This window comes from Arvicola amphibius, chromosome 10 (assembly GCF_903992535.2).
Source record: "Arvicola amphibius chromosome 10, mArvAmp1.2, whole genome shotgun sequence".
Taxonomy (NCBI): domain Eukaryota; kingdom Metazoa; phylum Chordata; class Mammalia; order Rodentia; family Cricetidae; genus Arvicola; species Arvicola amphibius.
In genome coordinates, this window is record NC_052056.1 from 72,064,152 (window position 1) to 72,087,614 (window position 23,463).

The 23,463-nt window shown below is 49.2% G+C and overlaps 2 protein-coding genes across 4 annotated transcripts in view; one reads left to right on the forward strand and one right to left on the reverse strand.

Annotated features, from left to right (window-relative positions):
• C10H3orf70 (chromosome 10 C3orf70 homolog) overlaps positions 1-12,860 on the forward strand; it is a 36,261-nt gene extending 23,401 nt beyond the window's left edge. Inside the window, exon 2 of the mRNA XM_038345536.1 lies at positions 12,146-12,860. Coding sequence (XP_038201464.1) covers positions 12,146-12,702 — 557 coding nt within the window. The 3' untranslated portion in view covers positions 12,703-12,860. The remainder of the gene's footprint in view (positions 1-12,145) is intronic.
• Positions 12,861-21,121: 8,261 nt separating this feature from the next.
• Vps8 (VPS8 subunit of CORVET complex) overlaps positions 21,122-23,463 on the reverse strand; it is a 216,731-nt gene continuing 214,389 nt past the window's right edge. For all 3 annotated transcript variants that reach the window (XM_038345871.2, XM_038345872.2, XM_038345876.2), the window contains one exon: positions 21,122-21,640. In XM_038345871.2, coding sequence (XP_038201799.1) covers positions 21,491-21,640 — 150 coding nt within the window. In that variant the 3' untranslated portion in view covers positions 21,122-21,490. The remainder of the gene's footprint in view (positions 21,641-23,463) is intronic.

A 23,463-nucleotide genomic window follows, 5' to 3' on the forward strand; every position in this document is an offset into this window, starting at 1 on the left:
TTTTATGGTTGGGGTCACCACAGCATGAGGAACTGCATTAAAGGGTTGCAGCTTTAGGAAGGTTGAGGACCACTGCTCTAGATGATGATAAGACTCCCCATGGTCAATGGACTGGCAGGGTTAATATTTTTATATTGGCCATATCACTAAAATCAGCCTACAGATTCAGTGTAAGCCCCATCAGATTTCCAACAGTAAAATCCTAAAATTTGAATGGAAACAAAACAAACTTCAGAATAGCCACAAAAGTCCTATGCAGAGAAAGTAATGCTGGGCATAGTACAATACCTGATCTCGAAGTATTTGGGCACAAAACAGCTCTGGAAGCTGAAGTAGGGCAATCACATGTTTTAATGGAGCCTGTGTAATTTAGACCCTAGCTCACAATTCAGTACCATCAAGCAAAAGGGAAAAGGCTGTAGCACAATGATCCAGGAATGTAGCATAGCGATAGAACATGGGTGTAGCAAGCATACGGCCCTGGGGTCAGTCCCTAGTCCAAAAAGGGAATAAAGGAAGGAGGGAAGTCCTATAGGAGTGCCCGGAGAGATTCACGTCTGTACACAGAGGGCCTGGACTAAGGTTAGCTGTTTAACTTAATCAGTCAATTGGAACATACAATACACTTTTGTCCTTAAGGGAAAGACAGTGAGGTTCTTAGTGCTGCCCTTCCAGCTGCTTACGGGGCCAGTTTGGTAGATCTTCCTTTTGCCTGTCTGAAAATAGAGTAGAATTAGCTACAGTTTTTGCCATCAGTGAAGTTAAAAGTTCATATTTGGTTCTATTTTCATTATCTTCGCTGGTCATTGCAGTCCCATGGTATTGGTCCATATGCTGGGTAGTCCTTTTGTCAGCTTGGCATGAGCTAGAGTCATCCGAGAGGAAAGAAACTCAATTGAGAGAATGCCGCCCTAAGGTTGGCCTACAAGTAAGCTCTGGGCATTTTCTTGATTGATGATTTATAGGTAAGGACCCAGCCCACTGAGGGTGGTGCCAACCCTGGGATAGTGATCCTGGGATGTATAAGAAAGCCACCCGAGCAAGCCATGAAGAAAAGCTGCACTCCTCCGCGGCCTCTGCTTCGGTGCCTACCTTGTGTTCCTGGGTGTGACCTGAGAGTGGCAAGCGGAAATACTTTTGGTCTTGGTTTTTATACCAGCAACAGAAACTAAGGGAGTCTGTGTATTCCAGAGAAACAAGAGGAAAGGGGAGAAAAGAAGGGATTGGTTCATAGCGTTCTGCAGACCAAGTGTGGGCAGCAGGGGAGCCCAGGGGAGCCTGCCTGGGAAGCAGTAGGCACTGCTGGAGAGCCTGTTGGCAGCCAGTGAGCGCTTCCCTTCTGTCTGTACTCAAGCAGATTAGATGTGCCTGTTCACCGCAGAAGGCCGGCTACTTACCCAAGTTCACACTGGCTTGTATATTAATCATGTCAAAAACCATTTTCCAAGTTTACATAAAATGAACCATCATTACCTAGCAAGCATCAAAATGACTAGTTAGTTGGGTTTCCCCAAACGTTTTCTTTGAGGGAAAGTTCTTTCTGCCTCCACCCCATTCTGTAGGCCTCTGCGGTTTCATGAGAATGCTGTAGTGTTTCTGAGTTATTAGCCTTCTCACTGAATTCTACAAGATAATGGGTTTGAACGGAAGGAGATCCACTTTTACCCGACAAGACAACAAAAGCCTCATTAATCTCCTCGCTTGAAACCATCCTATGGTCTCCCCTGCCACCTAGAATCAAGGCTGCAGGAACTCAGAGTCCTGTGCTGTTCTTCATTAGCGCCTTCGTTCTTAATCCTCAGTTGCTGCTGCTTTCAAAAGCAGCAGGACTCCTCTTAGGGCCTCATTTGCAGTCAGACTGCTCCCTGGGATGGGGTGATTGGCCTGGATTAACCGGGAGCATCCTGAGCAAACGCGCTGGTGGCTGGCGAGCTTTGTCCTCTCTGCCACTGTCGCATTTGTTCCACTAATGTCACTTCCTTATGTTTTCAAGTAACAGTTTGAACACATAAAAAGCATTTTACTTGGCTTTGAAAACCCGTGTGGCCATGTCCCCACATGTCTGGGGCCTACAGACTACAACTCCCCACGCCCTGCCGTAATCCCGCATGGACGGGGTTCACAGGTAATTACTACATCTGATGAAAACAAAACACAACAACATGACACATGCTTTCTTTCATTAAAGACTATATAATTTATGCACACAAATGGTAATAGTTTGGTTTTAAAATATATCTCATTGATAGAGTGTGTACTGAGATTCTGTAACTTTGATTTTAAAATATTTAATATTTAAATTTTTTAATTAAATTTTATTTTATGTGTATGAGTATTTTGCCTGCATGTGTGTATGTGTGTGTACCACGTGTAAACTCCATGCCTGAGGCAGTTAGAAGAGGGCATGACGTGTGCACCACTAGCATGCTTTGTGCCCAAGGAGGTCAGAAGAGGCATGGATCCCATGAACAGGAACTGCAGGTGGATGCGAACCACCATGCCCTCTGCAAGAGTAACAAGTGCTCTTAGCTGCTGAACCAGCTCTCCAGCCCCTGACTTTTACAATAGAAAGTTCCAGAATACCTTATTTACCTTGTATAGTTTTGAAAAGGAGGTCCATGAATAATGAACAGACATGGTGTCTACAGACAGATGTAGCCCTTAGCAGAGTTTGATTTAAGATGCAGTACACATTTCCTGAGCCCCCGCTGAGCTGCGTGAAGTACAGACACTTGGGGTTTCACTGTTCCTGTCAGCCTGACTAGTTAGTGTCTTTTCTTGGGAATCTCTGAACTTTTTATCCCCAGATCAATAAGGAAGCATGGCAGATGTCTTGTTCCTGTTTCCCTTGCTTTAGCTTGTCACTGGTATCTGTCCCTTGAACGAATGGCTACCTAGAAGGAACTAGAAACTGAAGTGTTCTCACTTGGCACCACCCATATTTGGCCTGTTTTAGCTAAACTTATATAGCACGATGATTCTGAACTCGCACCCTGAATCTGCGGTCTCTTCTAGCTGGAATTGCCCGCGTCTGTATAGTCAAAGGGTTCAGTTGTGCCGATTTCTCCAGCAGAGTGGCTTTCTTGACACTTTTTTGGCACCACACCATTCCTGAACTTTGCTGGTCTTGGTCACAGGAGAGTCCACTGCTCCAGTCAGGCTGCACTTCACACTTGGGGCCTCCGCAGAAGGCATGACACTTCCCTTCCTGTCCTTAGCTCCCAGCTTTCTTGCAGTTTGCAGCCTTTGTTTTCTGTGGCGCCCTCTTTAATGCTTTGCTTTTCTCTGGACCCTGTGCAGAGCCTGTAGCCACAGCTCATCACTTCCCTCTGCTGCAGTGTGTGGGTGTTTGTGTTTGTGCGTGGGATGCACTGTATATATTGGCTCCCCCTGAACCCAACACATGAGTTTTTGGCATATATAGCCCTTAAATCCCATAGGCTTCATGAAAACCCCAGCAGAGTCGGAAGAGTTAGTCTACTGTCCCTGTCACTTGCCTGCGGGGACTTCTTATGAGGGCTGGGCAGCTCCTCCATGTTTGGCTTAGGCAGGCTTTGCCTGTCACTCTACTTGAGAGGGGCTGAACTATGACCCAGGGGATGGCAGAAGTCTGTTGTTAAAGGGCATACCCTCTGCGGGTTGCTTTGGGTGCTTGCTTCCCCTCCCCCCATCCATCTTGTGCCTATTCGATGGAAAGACAGATAGAAATTGGATCATGAAGTGATGTGCACTGAATTCTGCCTGCCTGGTGCTGTCCCTGGTGCTATCCCTGGCGGCACAGGCCAGTCAGCATCATCCGTGTGACTCCGTGTGGCTGATTTTGCTGGGCCCTCCCATCATTCTGTGCTCACCACTCTTAGTAGTTGGTAGTTGTGTGTCTTTTCCTGCGATGGCCTGCTGAATGGGATCCTTCCTAAGTTGAATGCACAGTGACTCAGGGGCTGGTCTTGGCCTTGTCCTTTAACCCCACGTCCCCAGTGCCTGGCACACAATTAAATTTCACTTTATTAGTACAGAAGTAGGTGAGGGGCACAAGTGAAGAAAGTGGGGTGTCACACTGCTGAGTCAGACAGTCGACTGGAGAACTCTGCATATAGGGCGTAGCAGAGTCTCAGAGGACTGAGGCTGGCCAAATGGTGGCCTGGCAAGGTGGACACCACCACCACCTTCTATAAACAAGAACAGTGGATGTACAGTGCTCTGGCACTAAGCTGAGACCTGGAGACATTTTCATGTTAGTCCCTCAACCCTGTCTGAGGTGAATGTCGTAACCACTTGCACACTGGGGAAACCTGAATTGAGGCTACTTCAAGAGATCCAAGAGCAGCTGAAGCATGCGCTGGGTCTCATGGGACATCTTCCACCCTGGGTCTTTACATCACCCCTGCGGGTGGCTGCCTTCCTGTGGGTCTCTCCTCCTGTTTTCTTTCTCTCCTCTGCTTAGAGGAGAACATCACCGTCCAACATCTGTCACAGCTTCTTCTTCCCTCTCATTTTCTCCTGGCTCATCAGCACATCAGCACATCAGCACATATTTTTGGTTATCTGTGTGCCCTTCCTCTCTGAGATCGTCACGGTTCACGGTGGTCACTACACTGGGTGCGCTGGTGTTGCTTTTCAGGACTCACTCAGCCACAGTCCTGCCGTCTGAACCCCACACTGAACTAACTACCTCGCCCTTGCAGTCTCCCGAGCCTTGACAGAGCTCCACGGGAGCCTCATGCTTGCTTCTCAGCCTTTGCGGCACCGCCCCACGTTTCTGTGCTTTGGTTTACTTTTTTTTATATCCGGTCTCAATCCGGATGCTCCCGGAAACACCTCTGCCTGCACTTTCTTCCTCCTGTGGCACGTGGCTTAGTACTTGTTCCGTGAGTAGCTGTGCCACGTTCCTGCTGGTCTGTCACACCAGGGATTTGCTTCCTATGAAATGGGATCCACTAAAGATGGCCTGGGCCGTAAATGAAGAGACTAGAATCTTCCTTACATTTCTAATTAGGGCTGCGATGTAACTGGACAGTCTGTGAACTTTAGTCTGCTCCTAGGGCAGAGGACAAAAAATGCGAGGATACAGGCGAACGCAGTGGGCCGTGTGGAGAGCGGGACCCCTGTAACACTGTTTCCAGTGTGAGTCACTTCCCAACCCAATGACTGACACACACTGTAAAAATCACTAGATAGCGTTTCTTTCAAAGTGCTGACCTCCCCCGGCCTAATACAAACAGCTGTGATTTGATGAACAGCAGGGACCTGTGATGGGTACGCAGTTCACCTCAGGCCACCCTGGCTTTCCGGCACAGGTTTACCTTCCTAACTCTATTTATTTCACTTGGGCTGCTTTTTAAATTGCTCTGCATTCCTAAAGCGGTGTGTTTCACATGTTAAGGGCAACCCCCCGCCCCCAGAGGATTCTTTTCAATTTATCAAATGTATGGCTATCAAACAAACAAAACATGTAATTAGGAGCCTACAGCAGGCTAATGGGGCATGGAAATACATGTGGCTTCCCGTCTGGATTGATTTTGCTGTTTTAGTTTGGTTGTGTTTTCTCTTTCCTTTGTACAAAAGAAACAGCTTCAAGAAAACCATTTCTGCTGTGTAATCACACCATGCTGCCCATGGTCTTAGATGGAGAGGATGGTCCACTGCCAGCCTGGAGTAGCTCCCGGTGGGCCCGAGAAGGAAGCCGGCCTTGCTCCTAGCTTATGCATGGGCGAGCCTGACAGTGTGATGCTCTCTGGCTTCTCTTTATGCAAGATAGCATGAGTCTCTCTGTGCACATCTGAGTGTCTCGTTGAGGTGTTGTAAGTGTTCACAGTGTTCTGTCCCAAGACAGAAATGTTATCTATAGAGACTTCCAAAGATTCATGGGAGTTAGTGGTTTTGATTGATCTTTGAGAAGTGGTTGGAAATTCCTCCTAAAGAAATAAGGTGTCTGAGATACATTTTCACCTCTTGGTCACAGTTGCTTTTTTTTCTTTTTTTGTACATTTAATCATGTCCCATGTTTAAAATAGTTTCATTATTTCATAGGGATATCAGTTTTTCTTTTAAAAAGTACCTTTTGTTTTCTGTTTTTTAAATCTGGTTTAAATGTATGCAGTGCAGTGTGACAGCCCACTGTGTTCATCGGATTAGAGTGACTGACGTGGCTGTCACCTCAGACATGTTTTTTTGCCTGAGAATTCCATTAGCTGTTTTGAAATAGTCAATTATTGTCAGCTGTAGTTCTTGTACTTTGCACATCAGAAACTGCTGCTATCCAATAGCACTCATTAGCGATCCTCTAGCGCCTACCATTGCGTACTTTCCAGCTTCCTGCTCCCACTGGCGATCGTCTCTGCTTCTGTGAAACCAACCGTTTCATCTTGCGCATAGAAGAGACTGCCATATCATCTTCTGTGTCTTTCTCATTTTCCTCAACGTTACGGCATCCATTGAGCTCCGCCATGAGTAACCTGCCACTGGGAACCTGCCACTCTTCCTTCACCTGCCTACCGCTGGGTGCGCAGGTTCCATGTCTTGGCTGTTGTGAATTTGCTGCAGTAAACATGTAGGTGCAGCCATTTCTCCCCCTTACTAATTTGCAGCCCATTGAATGAATGGAGCCAGCAGTGGCATCGCTGGGTCATATACGAGTTCATTCCTGCCCGGCACGGTGGCGCAAACCTTTAATGCCAGTGTGTGGGAGGCAGAGGCAGGCACAGGCATCTCTGTGAGTTTGAGGCCAGCCTGGTCTATGTATCCCAGGCTAGACAGGGCTGTACAATTTGACTCTTTCTTAAAAACAAAAACAAACAAACAAACAAACGAAAACAGAACAACAATAACACACAAGAAGTTCATTTCTAGTTGGATTTTGTCGTTGTTCGCTGGAGTTTGAACCCAGGCTCTCACACAGGCTGGGCATGCTTTCTTCCACAGACATGCGTGTTTCACATGTGTTGTAAAGGAAAGGCCATCTCTCATTTCAGTGGTTTGAGTGACCTCCATGCGGGCTTCCTGGTGGTTTTCATTTCTACTGCTCTCAGGAGAGGCGCGCCCCGCTTTTGGAACCCTCACCAGTGTTTACCCCTTTGATGACAGCCTTTCTGATTCTCGTTGCTGTTGGTTTGTGTGTCCCTGGTGACGGGTGTCATCGGATACCTTTTTATACACACGCTGAGTGACACTCACATTGGGCAGCTGCCACCAGCACCCGTCCTCACACCACTCTGCGTGCTGTAAGCTGAGGTGATTTGCCATAGTGCCTTGTCATGCCCTATTCCCAGAAAGCATGTTCTGCTTTCCACCCCTAAGAATTTGACTGCTCTGGGCACCTCAAGTGTGGAATTATTGTGTATTCATCTTGCTGTGACTGGCTTATTTCCCCTGGCACAGGGTCCTCCACAGCCACCCATGTTGGTGTGGCATGCTGAATGTTCCATTACACGTTTCTGCTTCTGAGTACTGTCTGTTGGTGAACACTTCTCTGCTTTTTATCTCTGGGCTGTTGTATATAGCCCGAATAACACTGAGGTGTGTGGATCCTGCTCCCCGAGTGGCTGCCTCTAGTACTTTTGTGTGTGTGTGTGTGTGTGTGTGTGTGTGTGTGTGTGTCCTGAAGGGAAATTTCTCGATGCTCAACTCTCCTTCTCATCAAGTCAGAACTTTCCTATCAGCGATCTATTTTTTTATGTTATTTACTGTGGTGCTGGAGATGGAGACCGGGGCACCACTGTGCGGTGCCTCCCACCGTACTCCCGCTGTTTCTGTAAAGAAACCCAACAGTGCACTGTCCTGTGATCATTTCTCTTAGAGCTGCAGCCTCTTTAAGCATCCTTTGTCTTTGCCATCTGTGTGCCCAGATCACACGCTTTGCCTAGTTCCGAGTGAGGCTGGCTGTGAAATGAAGCGCAGGGCGCCTCCCAGCTGGTCTCCCTTCCTCTACTGCACAGTTGGGTCAGCTCAGACTGCCGGAGCGCAATGTCGCAGACTGAGCACTTGCTATGCAAGACGAGCGCCTGAGTTTGAATCTCCAGGCCCCATGGGAGAAAGCTGGGCATGGCTGGATGTGCCTGCCATCCCAGCACTGGGGGGGGGGGGGGGGTGCGGATAGACAGACTCTGGAAGCTTATTTGCCAGCCAGCTAGCCTAACTGAAACATTGAGCTGCTACTTCAGAGACAGACCCTGTCTCAAAGCAATATGGTAGAGCGATAAAGCAGTAAATCCTATGGGGTGTGTGTGTGTGCGTGTGCGTGTGCGTGTGCGTGTGTGTGTGTGTGTGTGTGTTTGTCTTTCTAGGGACAGTTGAAAGCACTCAACAGACTGTTCTGCCTTTGCATGCTCACTCATGTGCATGTACACCCCTCCACATACCACACAACCCCCCACATATCACATATCACACACACATCACACACCACACACAGATAGCACACATTACATATCACACACTTCATACACATATATCACACACACATCACATACCACACACATATACATCACACACACATTACACACCACACACAGATAACACATATACACAAATCACACGCCATACACACAATATCACACAAACACTCCCACATACATCATATACCATATACACATACCACACAAACACCCACACACACATCACATACCACACACATACCACCACCACCCCCAAACAAACTCTTGCTATAAACTGATGGCAACAGCATCTAATTCTTCAGCCTGGCTGGGAAGTCTACTGAAGGTTTAGTAGATGCAGTGTCTGTTGGGGACACTCATCCTGGTTACAGATGCTGAAGAGAGAGCAGGCTCTGGGCTCATCCTCATCTTTAAGGACATGAAGCCCACTGGGGGTTCCACTCTTAATATCTCACGCAGATGTATTAATTTCTCATAAAGATCACATTGGTAATCGGAACTTTAATAGATGACTACCGAGTGCCATACTTCAAGAAGGGAAAGCATAGCTTTGGAGAAGAGGAGCCCAGAGGAAGAAAGGTAGAGCAACCAAGAGGAGAGAAACCAAAAAATAATGAAGATCACCAAGGAGGGAAAGGAGACCCAGTGGGACAAAGGGGCAATGAGACGTGGAAAGGGAAATCAAAGTCCTGAAGCTTGGCTTCACCTCTTCCTTCATCTTTGAATTAAACAGCTGTTCTCTCCGGGGCTGAGGATGATTCTGGAAGATAGGAATCAACTGCCAGGGTCTTCCTGTGTCAGGTGATAACCAAGCCAGGGGTCACTTGGGGTGGATGAACTCAACCAGCACCCTGTAAGCTCCAGAGCCTGGGCAGGCAGAAAGAGATGACTGGACCACCACTCCCCCATTTCCTTCCCTCTAGACAGGAGACCATCCTAATCCCAGACATCTCTCCTCAAATCCCAAGGCTGGAGACCTTCAAGGAAGAATCTTCAACTCCAGCTTCCTCTATATCCCTAATACTTGGAGTCCTGCTAGGACTTGAGGCCTGACCTGCTCTGCATTCTCCTTTGTATGAGTGTTCTCTCTCTCTCTCCCTCTCTCTCTCTCTCTCTCTCTCTCTCTCTCTCTCTCTCTCTCTCTCTCTCTCTCTCTCTCTCTGTCTCTCTCTGTCTCTCTCTCTCTCCCTCTCTCTCTCTCTCTCTCTCTCTCTCTCTCTCTCTCTCTGTGTGTCTGTCTGTCGGTCTGTCTGTCTGTCTCTGTCTTTCTTGAAACAGGGTCTTACTTGTAGCTTTGGCATCCTGGAACTCACCCAGCTGACTTCAAACTCACAGAGATGCCCCTGCTCCTGCCTTGCTGAGTGCTGGGATTAAAGGTGTGAACCACCATGTCCAGCTCTTGCTTAGCATCTTTTGCAGATGTCAGAGAAGGTGAAGGCACCTGGTCTATTTTAGACAGAGTTCCCCAGGCAGGTGTAACCAAGTTCTAACCTTTTTCGCTGTCAAACTCAGCCACCCTCTCTGAGCTGAGTTTTTGTCTGCCTGTGGGGTCCACATGATTTGTATTTGTGCAGACTGTCTGAACATGCTTTTTCTACATGGTACTCCAGGGTGAAGCTGAAGATACTCAGTGCCACTTTAGCAAGCTGGCCTGGTGCTGATAGCTGGCCAGCGTGTGGTTCGTGGCACAGCACACGGCCCGCGGTCCTGCACATAGTTCTCCCATGTCTCCACATTATGAAGCCTAAGATAGTCTTCCTTATGGAGAGAATTCCATTTGAGGATTTCCAGTCTGACCAAGACATAAAACACAAGTGACTTCCCTGCGCCAAGATGCTTATGAGGGTGATGGCATACGTCCTTGATCCTCTCAGAAGAGCCGCCCCTTGGGATATTGGACACTATCTGGATTGTTTTTATTGACTAGAAGCTGCTCTGACATTGAATGAATGAATGGTAGAGGTCAGGCTAGCTCTCCTGTGGTGCCCAGGACAGCTCCAGAAAAGGATTATCTGGTCCAAAATCCCGGTGGCACTAAGGCTTAAAAGCTGCCATAATGTGTGCAAAGGATGAAACCCAGCCTGACTAAATCCACTCATCCAAATAGGAAGAACACAGGGATGGGGAGAGCAGGGCTTCTGACTCTAGAGTTTTTAGGGCTTCCCCCTTTTAGCGTTTAAAATAGATATGACAGACAGACAGACAGACAGATAATAGTGTGTATGTGTTATGATAGATGATAGATGGTAGATAGGGTGTGTGTGTGTGTGTGTGTGTGTGTGTGTGTGTGTGTGGTGTGTGTGTGTGTACCAATACCCACTCACATGTGGAGGTCAGAGGACAACCTCGGGTGTCCATCACCGGCTGTTTGAGGAAGGGTCTTCCTTGTTTGATGCTGGCCTTCAGCCCCTGGGATGTCTCCTCTCTCTGCGTCCCTTCTCACTGTCAGAGTGTGGGACTCCACACATGCCGTGCACCTGGCTTTTCCATGGGTTCTAGGAATCCAGACTCAGGCCATCGGGGTTGCATTCCTAGTGCTTTTATCATGAGACATCTTCCTGGGCCCCTTTTGTTTTTATATTTTGAAATAATTTTAGACTTACAAGCTGGATATGGTGCGATTGCCTTTAATCCCAGCACTTAGGAGGTTGAGGTGGGTGACTCTCTATGAGTTTGAAGAGTGGTCTGCACTCTGGTCTGCAGAGTGAGTGAGTTCTAGGCCAGTCAGGGCTACATAGTGAAACCTGTCTCTAATAATAATAGTATAATCGTTATAATTATTATGGACTTACAAACTGCATAGTTTTAACTCATTTCCTTAGCATTTGGCTCTTGAAAGACTTTCTAATACACGAAAGAAGAGGCTGTGGAAAGGACACATTAATCCTCCTTCATACAGGCTTCACTCTGAGCAGCTGCCTAGGGCGAGGGCATAGGAAATCAGTTAAAGAGAGCCACTTGGCTGCCTGCGTGCACACCCGCCTGGTTTGGGTCATGAAGTGGCTGTGGCATTGGTGTCTGGGAGGCGCTTCCCCCTTGTGCTACTGTGGCTATCTTTGGACAGAGTGGCCCTTAGCCAGCTGTGCAGGGTGGCCAGGACAGCCCGGTAAACTACTACCTGCTCAATAAATGTGTGCATACCGACTAAAACACATCACCTTGGGCCTTGGGTTAGCTCAGTGGCAGTGCATTTGCTTGCCCCCAGATCCCATCCCTGGTAGCAAAGTCAAACAGACACCTAGGAGGGGAAGGTCCCACGTAGTTATGGTGGTACACTGAAGTACCTCTAGTTTTTTTTAAAAACATATAAATATGTATTAATTAATTAATTAATCTTATTGTTAGAGATAAAAATGAAGGTACGATTCTGTATCCTATGTTTCTTTTCAGCTTGTGTTTACCATGCTGTCTCTGGGCACTGTGTCCAGTATTGATGGGTGAATCATTTAAGATGAGGGCTACAGAATTGTCTGCCTACTCAAGACCCATGGGAGTGGCTTAATTTTCTTCATATAGCATTAGTGGTTGAACCCAAGGCCATGTGTAATGCTGGGTAGGCATTCCATGATGTTAAATTTTAGGACGTATTTCGGGTTTCTTGAATGGGGAGTACTCTGACACACTGGATCTGAAGTGGATCTGACAGCGCCAGGTGATGGTGTTGTGAACTGTTTCAATCTAGATGCTGCAGCAATGCTAGTACAATCTGTGCAGTGCTCTTAGACTTAGGCTGTGTCTTGTGTGTCCCGCAGGCAAATACGTTTATCAGCCCATGACCCCCGTGGAGCAGCTCCCAAGCACAGAGATCCCTGCGAGGCCGCGAGAACCCACCAACACCATTCAGATCTCCGTCTCGCTCACTGAACACTTTTTGAAGTTTGCATCTGTCTTCCAGCCTCCGCTTCCCCCCGAGTCGCCAAGGTACTGTATGATTTCCGATCTCTTCATCGACAACTATCAGGTTAAATGTATCAACGGGAAGATGTGCTATGTGCAGAAGCAGCAGGCGCCTCATTCCCAGAAGACGAGCCCCGAGGAGGTCTCTGCACACGATGCCTTAATTTCTAAAGAGAGCGACACTCCGAAACTGGGCCACTGCTCCTCCCCTTCCAGTTCCGAGGACTCGGGGATCAATGCCATTGGGGCTCACTATGTGGAATCCTGTGATGAGGACACAGAAGAAGGGGCGGAACTGAGTTCCGAGGAAGATTACAGCCCCGAGAGCAGCTGGGAACCCGACGAGTGCACCCTTCTTTCCCCGTCGCAGTCTGATCTGGAAGTGATTGAAACCATGGAAACCACTGTGTAGTCAGCTGGGACCCGCGGCCAGGATCCACCCTGAGCCTCTGTACTTTGATTTGATGCGTCCTTTTCCAATACTCTTGGCATTTTCCAAGCCCTGTTACCACCCATAGCAGCCCAGGGGTCTGCTAACTAGTGTTACCCTTAAAGTTATCTTGTAACTATGATGTTGTTTTCTTTTGTATCTTGCTTTTGATGTAGCCTCTGGTGTCATGAGTTGTGACCCAGCCTTAATTTCACTTAGAACTTTAAGAGTGGTGGTGACCACAGAGTATCACGGGTCTGTCGGTCACATGGAGGAGCTTCCCAGAGTGAAGGTGACCGTATTTTACCAGTAGCCCATCCTTTGTGGTGAGGGCTCTTGTTCAGCTTCCCTTTGGCATGTCATGTGACACCTCTGCTCTCTTGGTTTCGGTATGGGGAGCAGCTCACTTCAGGACACAGTGTTGCTGGCAACAGTCCTTCCCTTCCTCCTTCCTGCTAGCTGTGTGGGCTCAGGACAACAGTAGCCTCAGGAGTTACTTCTGGGAGGCCCTTGGAGGTCCCCTCATGTCACAGCTTCTGTGACTGTGAGGAGAGACGGGCCTCTAGTTTGTGTCTAGTCCAGCTAGTGTGATGTGTGTGTATGTACATACACCAGCTTGTGTGGTGTGATGTGTGTGTATGTACATACAAGCAGTAGGGTAGTGGGGATTCAGGAGAGCCCAGACCTGGTTCTCTCCATGAAGGGGACACACTGAGTTACAGGACACAAGTCACGCAGCTCACGGCACCCACGAGGCTCTTGGAACCAGGGGGAGGAGAGGTGGACTTGGCCTAGGCCAGCTGAGGAAGTTGCTACAGTGACTGAGCTGGCCCAGGTGGGCTCCACAGCATCCACTGCCCTTCGTGATTGTTTTTCAGATCAGGGAGAAGCATTTACGTTTTATAGGTATTATATTTAGGAGGCAGCACATCTGACATCTTAAGAAAAAAAAAAAAAACCACACTAGTTTTAGTTAGCATGGAAATGCTAAAAGACAAGTCCTTTAGGGATTAGGAATGAATCTAATAGGTTTGATTAATTCTGCTTCGTTTGGTTGTATGAAGCATTAGAATGGCTTAGATGAGAAATGGACTAGAATTTTGTATGATGCATGGGTTTTATGCAAATGCAAAAACAGTTGAAATAGCTCACTGCTGAGTCAGGAAGATGTTTTATGTAATACTTCTTCACTTTACTACGCTGGAATGCACACACGTGTGTGCTCTTTGACACACACTAAATAGTGGGTAATTCTTTCTTACATAGCTTTCTTCAAAACTCTGCCCCTGATTTGCTATATAGTGGACATTCTCATGTGATCTTACTATCTGCCATTCTCCTAAGTCTATGTGTGAGGCATAGCACAAATCTGGGAGCTTTAACATCTGTGAGGAGAGCCACAGAGCTGCAGGGGGCCTGAGCAGGCACCATGGCCTGTGCTGTCAGCATCTCACACATCCCTTTCTGTTTGTGTGTCCTTGAGGGAAGGAGAGGGTCACCGGGCTCTCGGGGCCTCCTGCATTTGGGGTTCTTCACTGTGTGCTCAGGAAGAATCTGCTTTCCCAACTGAATATGGAGTCACAGTGATTCACCACTAGCCCCTTCTTTAAGCTGACAAGCCCAGAACATTCAGTGTTCAGAAGGCAGAATATGTGGCTTCCTTTGAAGGCAGTCATTACAACCTTCTGTGCTAGAGGAGAATGTAGCAAAAAATGTGAAGGCTCAAGCCAAGAAGGACCAGCAGACACAGGGGAGAGCAGGTGGGAGCAGCCACAACTCAGCTGGAGGGTCATGCTGCTGGCCTGGGGACCTCTGGTGAGCCCTGCCTGAGCTTTGTGGTGCCTCACTGGCCCAAATACCATGAGGCAGGTATCCATCATCCAGCACTCAGGGCTGTGGAGACAGCACGGGGGCCATCTTCAAATGTGCGGTGAACGATCTCCTCAGATCCCCAGGTGGAGAGGCAGGCACGCAGAGCTTCCCCACACCTCTCTGCTATGGGCCCACAGCCACAAGTACTAAATTAGCTGGAGTCTACAACTCGGGCTCCATGAAAACATGGGGTCAGAGCCACGGTTGTGGAGCTTGGCTGAGTGTTGGGCTTATGCCCTTCCTTTATCAATAACATCTGTGACTTCTGTCCAGGGTCCTATTTTCTAAACCCCGACTGCCATTCAGACTTGCCACAAATGTGATGTAATTTTTGCATTTAATAACAATTGATGATCCCATTAAATATTGCACAATCTCTTTGTAATTAAATTCACTAAGCTTCACTTGCCAGTTTTATAAAATTGGACACATTCCCTTGCATCCCAGGATCTCAAAACAGCCTTTTCTGAAGAAGCACAACCGAGCGTTTTTTCAGTTTTAGTCTCCTAACTAACACTGTTCATACCAGTAACTGTCTAAAATACGAGGAAGCCAGAATTACTTCTCTATGCTTGCATTCTGAAATCAGCTGAAAGTAATATAAAAAAATGTATAGCTTAACTTCAATTCTAGGCCTATTCTGTTCTATGTTCTATGAGAGAATTTCTCTGTAATCCTGATATTATAGTGCTGATTTGTATACCTGTATTCATAGGCATTTTAGAAATACTTAGATGCAACATGCACTATAGACGGTAAGCACAGTTGTGTTAAATAGGCTTTTGACTAGCCCTTGTACAGTGAGAGAGACGGAAGCTTGCAATCTGGACCTTACAGAGTGCTGGCCTGGAGCAAGGCTTGGACCACGTGGATGGGCTTCTTTGAGAAACTGGCACTGTTGCCACGTTTTTGAAAGCTTGTTAGGTACCAGCGTGACCCCACCAAATGCAGAATATAGTTTTCTTACCTAACCAAGAGTTTAACTTTCAAGTGTGTCCATAACTTTTCTGAGAAATGACAAAGCAATTAAAGTCCTTTTTGGGATAACTGTTTGATATCTTAAAAAAAATAAGGCTTTACTTTAAAATCTGAGGTTTTTCCCTTTTTGCCTTGTAACATTTAAGGTATAAAATGAGAATCTGAGGACAATCCTGGAGAGAAGCTGTGGCTTTTCTGGAAAACGCACACCTTAAGGCGACACAGTACAGAACAGAGTAAACCCGAGCCTGTGTCTCAGCAGAACACAATGAAATACAATACAGAATAGTCTGAAACTGGAGCCACAGCATCCCAACACAAGACAACATAGCACGACAGAACACACCACAACACAGCACAACACAGTGTAAAACACTACAAAGCCAGAGTCCCAACAGGCCGTAATACAATATAATGCAACACAACAACACAGTCTAACACAAGGCAATGCACACAACACAATACAACACAATGTAAAACCTGAGCCATGGATGTTTTCTCACAGTCTTTGGGATCTGATTGTCTCGGGAATATTCTTTGACTTCCTAACCTCGCCTGCTTGTCTATTTGAGATACCAAGCTCCTCTGGGGTTGATCAGAACAAATTCTTCTTATGCAAATTTGATTGCAACCAGACACTTTAGACAGTCAGAATATCCAATGAGCATGGCAGTGTAGATACTGCCGTGTAAGCAAAAAGACACCGTTAAGTAAAATTCTGTTTATGTCATCTGCTCTTGATTGTCCCCGAATCCTATGTTCAAAATGTTATTGTCACATTTTGACTTTTTACTTGAGGGAAATATTGGAACAGTTTCTCTTTCCTTCCCCTTTGTCCAGCGGTGCTGCGAACCCAAACAGAGGACTGTGGGGCTTGGTGGAAGGGTGGGACTATGCTCCCCATGGAGGGGCGGGTGGGAGGTGAGGGGGGCACCACTCACCTCTTCTGTACCACACCGCCCCAAACGCCATCTTAAACTTCAGTGTAAACACAAGGGCATTTCTCAAAATGAGTTCATTTCCAAACCTCACCTTGTCGTGACTATGGTGCCTGAGCACGGTGTGCCCGAAGGGCTGGTGCAGCCCCATGGAGGAGATGTTTGTGATGGAGGGTGAATCAGCCGGAAGCCTGTCCGGAGTCTGTAATGGCGCTCCCAGGTCCCCGTGTGCACTCGCGCGCCGAGGCTGTCCAAGCCTTGCAGTAGTCACGTGGTGTGCCGGGTTCTTTGGAACCTGTTTTAAAGTTTAAGCACAATGTTGACCCTTCTGTAATTTCCTAAAATTAGATTCTGTTTTCCTAAGACAGCTCAACTTCAGAGAAACACTGCTGTACAATAAATGTGGTTTTCTTTTGTACTAGGACAAACTGCTGTTGAGTTTTTGTATCGAGTGTTTACTGTGTGCTAGGAGAGAAGCGAGAAGCAGTACCCTTTCCCGTTTACACTCTACAAACCTGGGTGAAATGCAGCTAACTATTCACAGTCCATGCTTGCCACGTGTTCGTTCCCAGAACTCTTTGGGAAAACTCTTGTGTTGATTCCATCAAATGTATCACCCCAGAAATAACATTTATTTCACACCAAGTTATGCCCTTTCTCCAGTTCATGAGTTCTGTGAGACCTCAGGCTGATTCCATCACTAAGGCCCAGGTCAAGGTTCAGTGTGGCAAGCCCAGGAACTCCATTTGATTTAGCCTGCCAGCTTCTGGGGTTTACTCCATAGGACAGCCTCCCCAGGGACAGCGTTAAACACGCTATCAGTGGTGTGTTCACTGAGTTCCTGATGCCGCCTCATTTCCTCTGAAGTCTTTGTGACATCCCGTGTCACTAATGAGGGCAGCTCAAAAGTATTACAGTGGCACCATTCATTAGTCAGGCTGGGACCCGAACCCAGAACCATGGCCTTTTGTCTGCATTGCTCCATTGCTGTCCTTAACGCAGTCAATGCTGCCTGAGTGGCTCACCACCCAGTGACACAGACAGCAAGGGAGCCCGGCTGTGGTCCAGCCTCCCCTTTCTGCGTGCTGATTGCCAGCGAGTGCACGTGTGTACCAAGGCTGTGGTCCAGCCTCCCCTTTCTGTGTACTGACTGCCAGCGAGTGCACGTGTGTACCAAGGCTGTGGTCCAGCCTCCCCTTTCTTTGTGCTGATTGCCAGCTAGTGCACGTGTGTATAGGTGCGATGTCGCCTACAAGCTCAGCATTCAGATTGGTCCATCGCGTCTGCCATTTCAGTTACGTCCTGGCCTGCACGCCAGGCTGGCTCTGCTTCCTAAAGTGCCAGCTTGCCTTCTTAGGGGATTCCTGCTGACGGTGAGTCTCATCTGCATGTGTGGTTCGCTGATTTAACTCTGCATAATTGTGCTGTAACATTCTGGAAGGCATCTTGTTTGTCGTCTTACAAGTGCTGACTGCCCACACTTCTGCAGTACACCAGGCTAGCCTCTTGTCCTCAGTACAACCTGGGAACTGTTCATGCCTTTAGCCTTGGTGTCCAGCTCAGGGCTGAATGAAGAGGGTAATACGGGGCCTGTCTCTTGGCAGTTGGGTTTGAGGAAGGGTCAGACGTGATGGAAGTGCATGAACAGGTGGACGGGTGAGATGGCTCAGCGGTCAAGAGCACTGGCTGCTCTTCCAGAGGACCCAGGTTCAATTCCTAGCGCCCATATGGCAGCTTCTAACTGCCTGTAACTCCAGTCTCAGGGGATTCAACACCTTCACACAGACATGTGCACACAAAACATGAATGCACATGAAATATGTATATAAATAAAAGAACAGGTAAAGATGCTGAGATACTCGGGCAGTTTTGTTACTCTTCAGAGTTTTCTAAAATGAACCTGTATTTCCATTGCTGAAAATGGAAGTCCTATTGAGCAAAGGGTCCTCATTTCCTGGGATCAGTGGTGGAAATGGGGTGTCCAGGCAGTGGCCACATTACTGTGTGTCTGTTGAGAGACCAGGGATTTCCTGGGAGCCTGAAGCTAGCTGGAGTCCGCTGAAGAATAAGCCCATCATAGGTGCTCCAAACATAGCTGGTGCTTGTGGGCACGGGGACGTTTTCCTGTGTTCCCGGTCGGAGACTGCCTGTGAATTCTGGAGATGAGGGATTAGAAAGCTTGGGCCTTGGGGGATGTGAGTCTGCTGGCATCTAGCCTGTCACCTGGTGTAAATCTCCAGACGGTCTCTCCCATCGCGGAGATCTGGTTCTCTGCAGGATGACGGCAAACGCTAGCATTGTAGACTCGTGGAGCACTGCAGGTTGTAGGCACATGAGGCTCACAAGCATCACCCCCCCCCCACACCGCTTCTTCACTGTCCCTGACAACTGTGTGTGTGCATGTGTGTGTGCCCGTGTGTTGGCTGAAGCAGTCAAGACTTAAGTCAGATGTGCAGTTACACTGCAGGGAAATACTAGGGGCAGCCCCCACTGCTCTCCTGCCAGCAAACACCAACCATACAGCTTTCTATTCCTCGCCCAAGCCCAGCCCGTGACTGCTGTGCCACACACCTGGGCTGCCCAAGAGACTGGCATGTGGGGTATTGCAGGGACCATGCTCAGCCTAACCTCACCCCTCCAGTCCCAGCTGTGCCCAGCCCTAACCAGCAGCTTTACAGTGGGTCCTGCCAGGGCCAGCTACTCCCTGGCTGTGATGGGGGACAGGAGACTAATGACAGAGCCTTACTCTTGGAGGTGAACTCAGGAAAGAAGTTTGGGGTAGATGGTGTATGAACTGTTCCCATCAGTCCATGCTTCTGAAGCTGTAACATCACGTGGACATTCAGAAAGTCACTAAGCATCCCTAGCCTACCCCTTGGCTTGTGAAATCATCCTCAAGGTCATAACCAATAAAAATAAATGCACGTATGTTCACAAAAGTCAGGTGCAAGGATGGTAAGAGGCTAGCGCCTATTGCCCTAAAGGCCCCCCTGCAATGGAATGAGTTAGTCATGACGGAATGTTGTTCAGGAGTCAAGTGTTTGACTGGCAGGGCAGCATGCACACACACACACACACACACACACACACACACACGAAAACCTGTGTGTATAATACCACTGAACATGTTCTTAGGAGTCAGGATATTAATTGGGTGGACAATCAGCCATGGAGGTCATCTCTATGTGGTTGACCTGATACGCTCACGTTATACACAGCGTTTGTGAACGTTTCTGTCCACGCCTGGGAAAGATGGCGACTTTAGGAAACAGTAGTGACACTTGTTTGAAGCTGAGCGTGGCACATGCTTGGCACTCCGAATCTGACTGTGCCAATAGAACGAAGAACACATACCCTCCTGCCGCCCTGAGCAGAGGTAGAGGCAGGAAAGATTAACAGGGCTCATGAGCAGTATTCTGGGGAGTGCTCCCTGAGCACAGACAAGGTGAGAGCCAAATGCTGCTTTCTGCTGTGTGAGTGTGTGTGTGTGTGTGTGTGCGCGCGTGCGTGTGCATCTGAGAAGGGCTTCAAAAAGTATGTGCAGAGAAGCCTAGAGCCAAATGAGGGAGCTGGGTGCCCTGGGGAGGAGGGGATGTGCACTTCCTCGCTGGGGCAGTCCTGGGAGCTAATCTGTGCTTCCCTGGAGTGGTACCGACCTACCCAGAAGGCCACACTGCGGGAGGTCTTGCTTGTACTCTGGGCACAGCTGCAGCTTTGGGAACCATTTTCCTGCAGACAGTGCTGAGTGGAAACACAGCTCTAAAAGGATCCCCAACGCTCTGAATTATTTATCCGCTAAAGCATTCATCATGGATGAGCTGGCTCTCCTCCTGCAGCGCTCCCTCCCCTCCCGGCAGCCATACTGGGTCATGCCTTTATAAAACATTTTCTCATACATTCCCGAGAGTTTTCTATGGCTGGAGTTTTCCAGAGGTGCCAACTGCCTTCCTTAGCTCTGGGCGTCTTCAGGGGGGCAGCATGGGGCAGAGCCTGGAGCCCAGCTCCTGGCTGGCAGCCCTGCGCTGTTCCTAACGGGGACATTTGCAGCAGCACTTCCTCTGGTTCTCTGCCCTCAAGGCTGGAGCCTCAAAGTTGTCAGAAAATTCTGTAGAAGGGGCTCACCCGACCCAACGAAAGCCCTGACCAACACTGGTGCTTCATGCCCTTGCCACCCCAGGTACCAGTGTGGCTGAAGTACAGACCAGGGCCTGCCGGCCTGAAGCGTTAGCTTAAGGGTCTCATGGCTAAAGAACAGCAATGGGTTCTTGAGGTGCGCTGGGAGGTGGCTCTGTGGTAAGACCGCTTGCTAGTCAATCCCCAGAACCTACATAAAAGCTAGGCAGGGCTGCATGGAACCACACCATAGAGGGGCAGAGACAGGTCATCCTGAGAGCTCTCTGGTCACTGAGCTGAGCCAATCAGCAAGCATGTCTGGGCTCTTCTCTCCTTGACCACCCTGACCTGGCCACAGGGGCACCTGGAGTGGAGCCTGTGATAGAGCTGCTTGTCTGAACACTGTTAGGGTCCCTGACTTGACAGACTGACATCCGGGACTGGCAGGCATGCAAGTCCAGGACTCAAACACTGAGACAGTTATTGTTTTGAAGCACAGGTCTCCTGCTCACATGGGTTTAATACAAACACCAACAGTCATGGCTGGTCCTCGACTGCTGCTCTTTCCAGGCCGAGCTTTTCTTTCCACAGTGATGTGCCCCTCCCTCCCCAGCTCCCATGTTATTCATCCGGAATGCCACTGGGTAAAGGTTACTGTCCAAAGCGCTGGGCAGCACTCTGAGCAAAATGGAACCGGCCTGTATGCAGGACTGATGCTACAGCAGGGAGACTGCATTGAGATTGGAGGGTGGCAGGGCGGATACAAGGGCCTCCTCGGGACCTCTGTGCAGGAGTTTGGGAGGCAGAGGCTGAGCTGGCCCAGGAGGCCCCTCCTGCCTCCTGCAGTGCTGGGGTCTTCCAGGGAGGCCTCAGTCTTCAGCCACAGGGGGAGGCGCGAGCTGCAGCTGGAAGTTCTCGTTCTGGAAGATGCTGTTGAAGGCAGGGCCGCTCTGGGAGCCCGCAAATGGCCTACAGCTGTCACCGCTGCGGTTCTGGGAGAGTTCGGTAAGGAGAGCCAGCTGCGAACAAGAGGGCACACGTGAGGTGTGGGAGGGCACAGTCCTGTGGGTGGAGGGGGGGCAGAGGGAGAGAGGGTCCTGCTCTCTGCCTACAAGGAGAAAAAACACTCACTTTGGATCACAAAGTGGTGTCTACTGAAAGGGACGTCCCCCTGGGCACAAGAAAATGCTGCTCGGGTGGGAGCACTCCAGACCCAGTTGCCTTCCTGTGCACAGCCTCCCTCCCTTAGACTCTCTCCTCCACACCTCTCCCATAGGCTTCCTGTGCACAGCCTCCCTTAGACTCCTCCACACCTCTCCCATAGGCTTCCTGTGCACAGCCTCCCTTAGACTCCTCCACACCTCTCCCATAGGCTTCCTGAGGTCCAGAATTATCATCACTGGCTTTCACCTGTCTCTATGGTAACCTGGATATCTGGCCACCAATTCTGTTTGTAGTCGCCAATGGCCTTGGCACTGCCCCTCGTCTGCAAGTGGCTTAGTTCTGGAACACCTTCCAGGAGGAACCCTTCCTACCAGCCCCCTGAAAAGCCAGGTGTACACCTGGCTGCGTCCTCTCGCCTAGCTGGCTTTCTTCAGGTTAGAGTCTGGCAGCCTGGTGCTCAGATGCCCTTGACGGTCAGAGGAAATGAGTCAGTAACCAGGAGCTGGGACTCCTGCCTGCTAAGCAACAGCACCTGGCTCTCCCACAGAGCTAACCTGCAGACTCACTCAAGGTCAGGACTTAAGCCCAGAACTGTGGCTGGGGCCTGGAGATGGAGCATGGTGCCCCAAGGCTGCTCTCAGGAGCACTGCTGAGGCCTCCCTGGAGGGCGATGGATGTCTTTCTGTAGGGGCCGCCCCCAGGGGAGGGAAGTAGCAAGTGAGCCTTCAAATGCAACAGTGTGACTGTGTGCATCTGTCTCCTGGCTTCAGTCCTCTGGCATCTCTGCAAGCTACAGGCAACTCTCTTTACAGGGCCAGACAGGCTGGGCGCTTTTCATGTGACGTTTCTAGTCCTCCACAGAACCCCAAGGAGGGACTCACTCCAGACCACCAAGCTGTGACAGGGTAGGATTCAAACTCAGATGCATGTGGCCATTTCTGCTCAGCCAAGCTGCCTGTGGTCTTGCCTCCTAGAGGTCACATTCCCATCACGTGTGCCCTGCCTGCCCGCCCTGACTTCCGGCTGTTCTGTACATCTCATGGCATTTCCAACTCTGTAATCCACTCAGCTTGTGAAGGGTCTGTGAGGAGATTATGCCCCAGGTTTCCAAAAGAACAGGTGATGGACACTGTCCTCAAGGGGCGTCTGCATTCTGACACCATGACAGAGACCAACCACGAAACGGGCTCCTATTTCTTAAGAGTCTCACTCTAGCTTCTCCCGTCTCAGCCACTAGGAAATCGCTGGCCCTGAGGAAAGCTCAGCATGTGGAGCAGATTGGTGGCTCCAACTCCAGGTCAGAGCTCAGTGGCAGGCAGGAAGGGCCCGAGTGACACCAGCCAGTTCAGTCAAACTGCAGGGTCTCATTCGGGAGAGCCTGGAGGTTTCCAGAAACAAGAACCTCTGTCCAGACCAACAACTCAAGAGGAAATGCCACTTTATCCCCAGTCTCTGCTCAAGAATGGCGTGAGAGTAGGGCTACATGCCCAGAGGCAGCCGGGATGAGACAAGCTCAGAAAATCCCCCAGACTGGGTGGGATGTGGGTGTGACCTGGAGTGGAGGAGTTGACCTGTTCTTCCCTCCTTCCAGCGGCTGGGAGCCAGCCTGGGCTGTGCAGAAGGGACAAGAAGGTTCTCACCAGTCGGACTTGCGTGGCCCCCGTGCTAACACGGAACC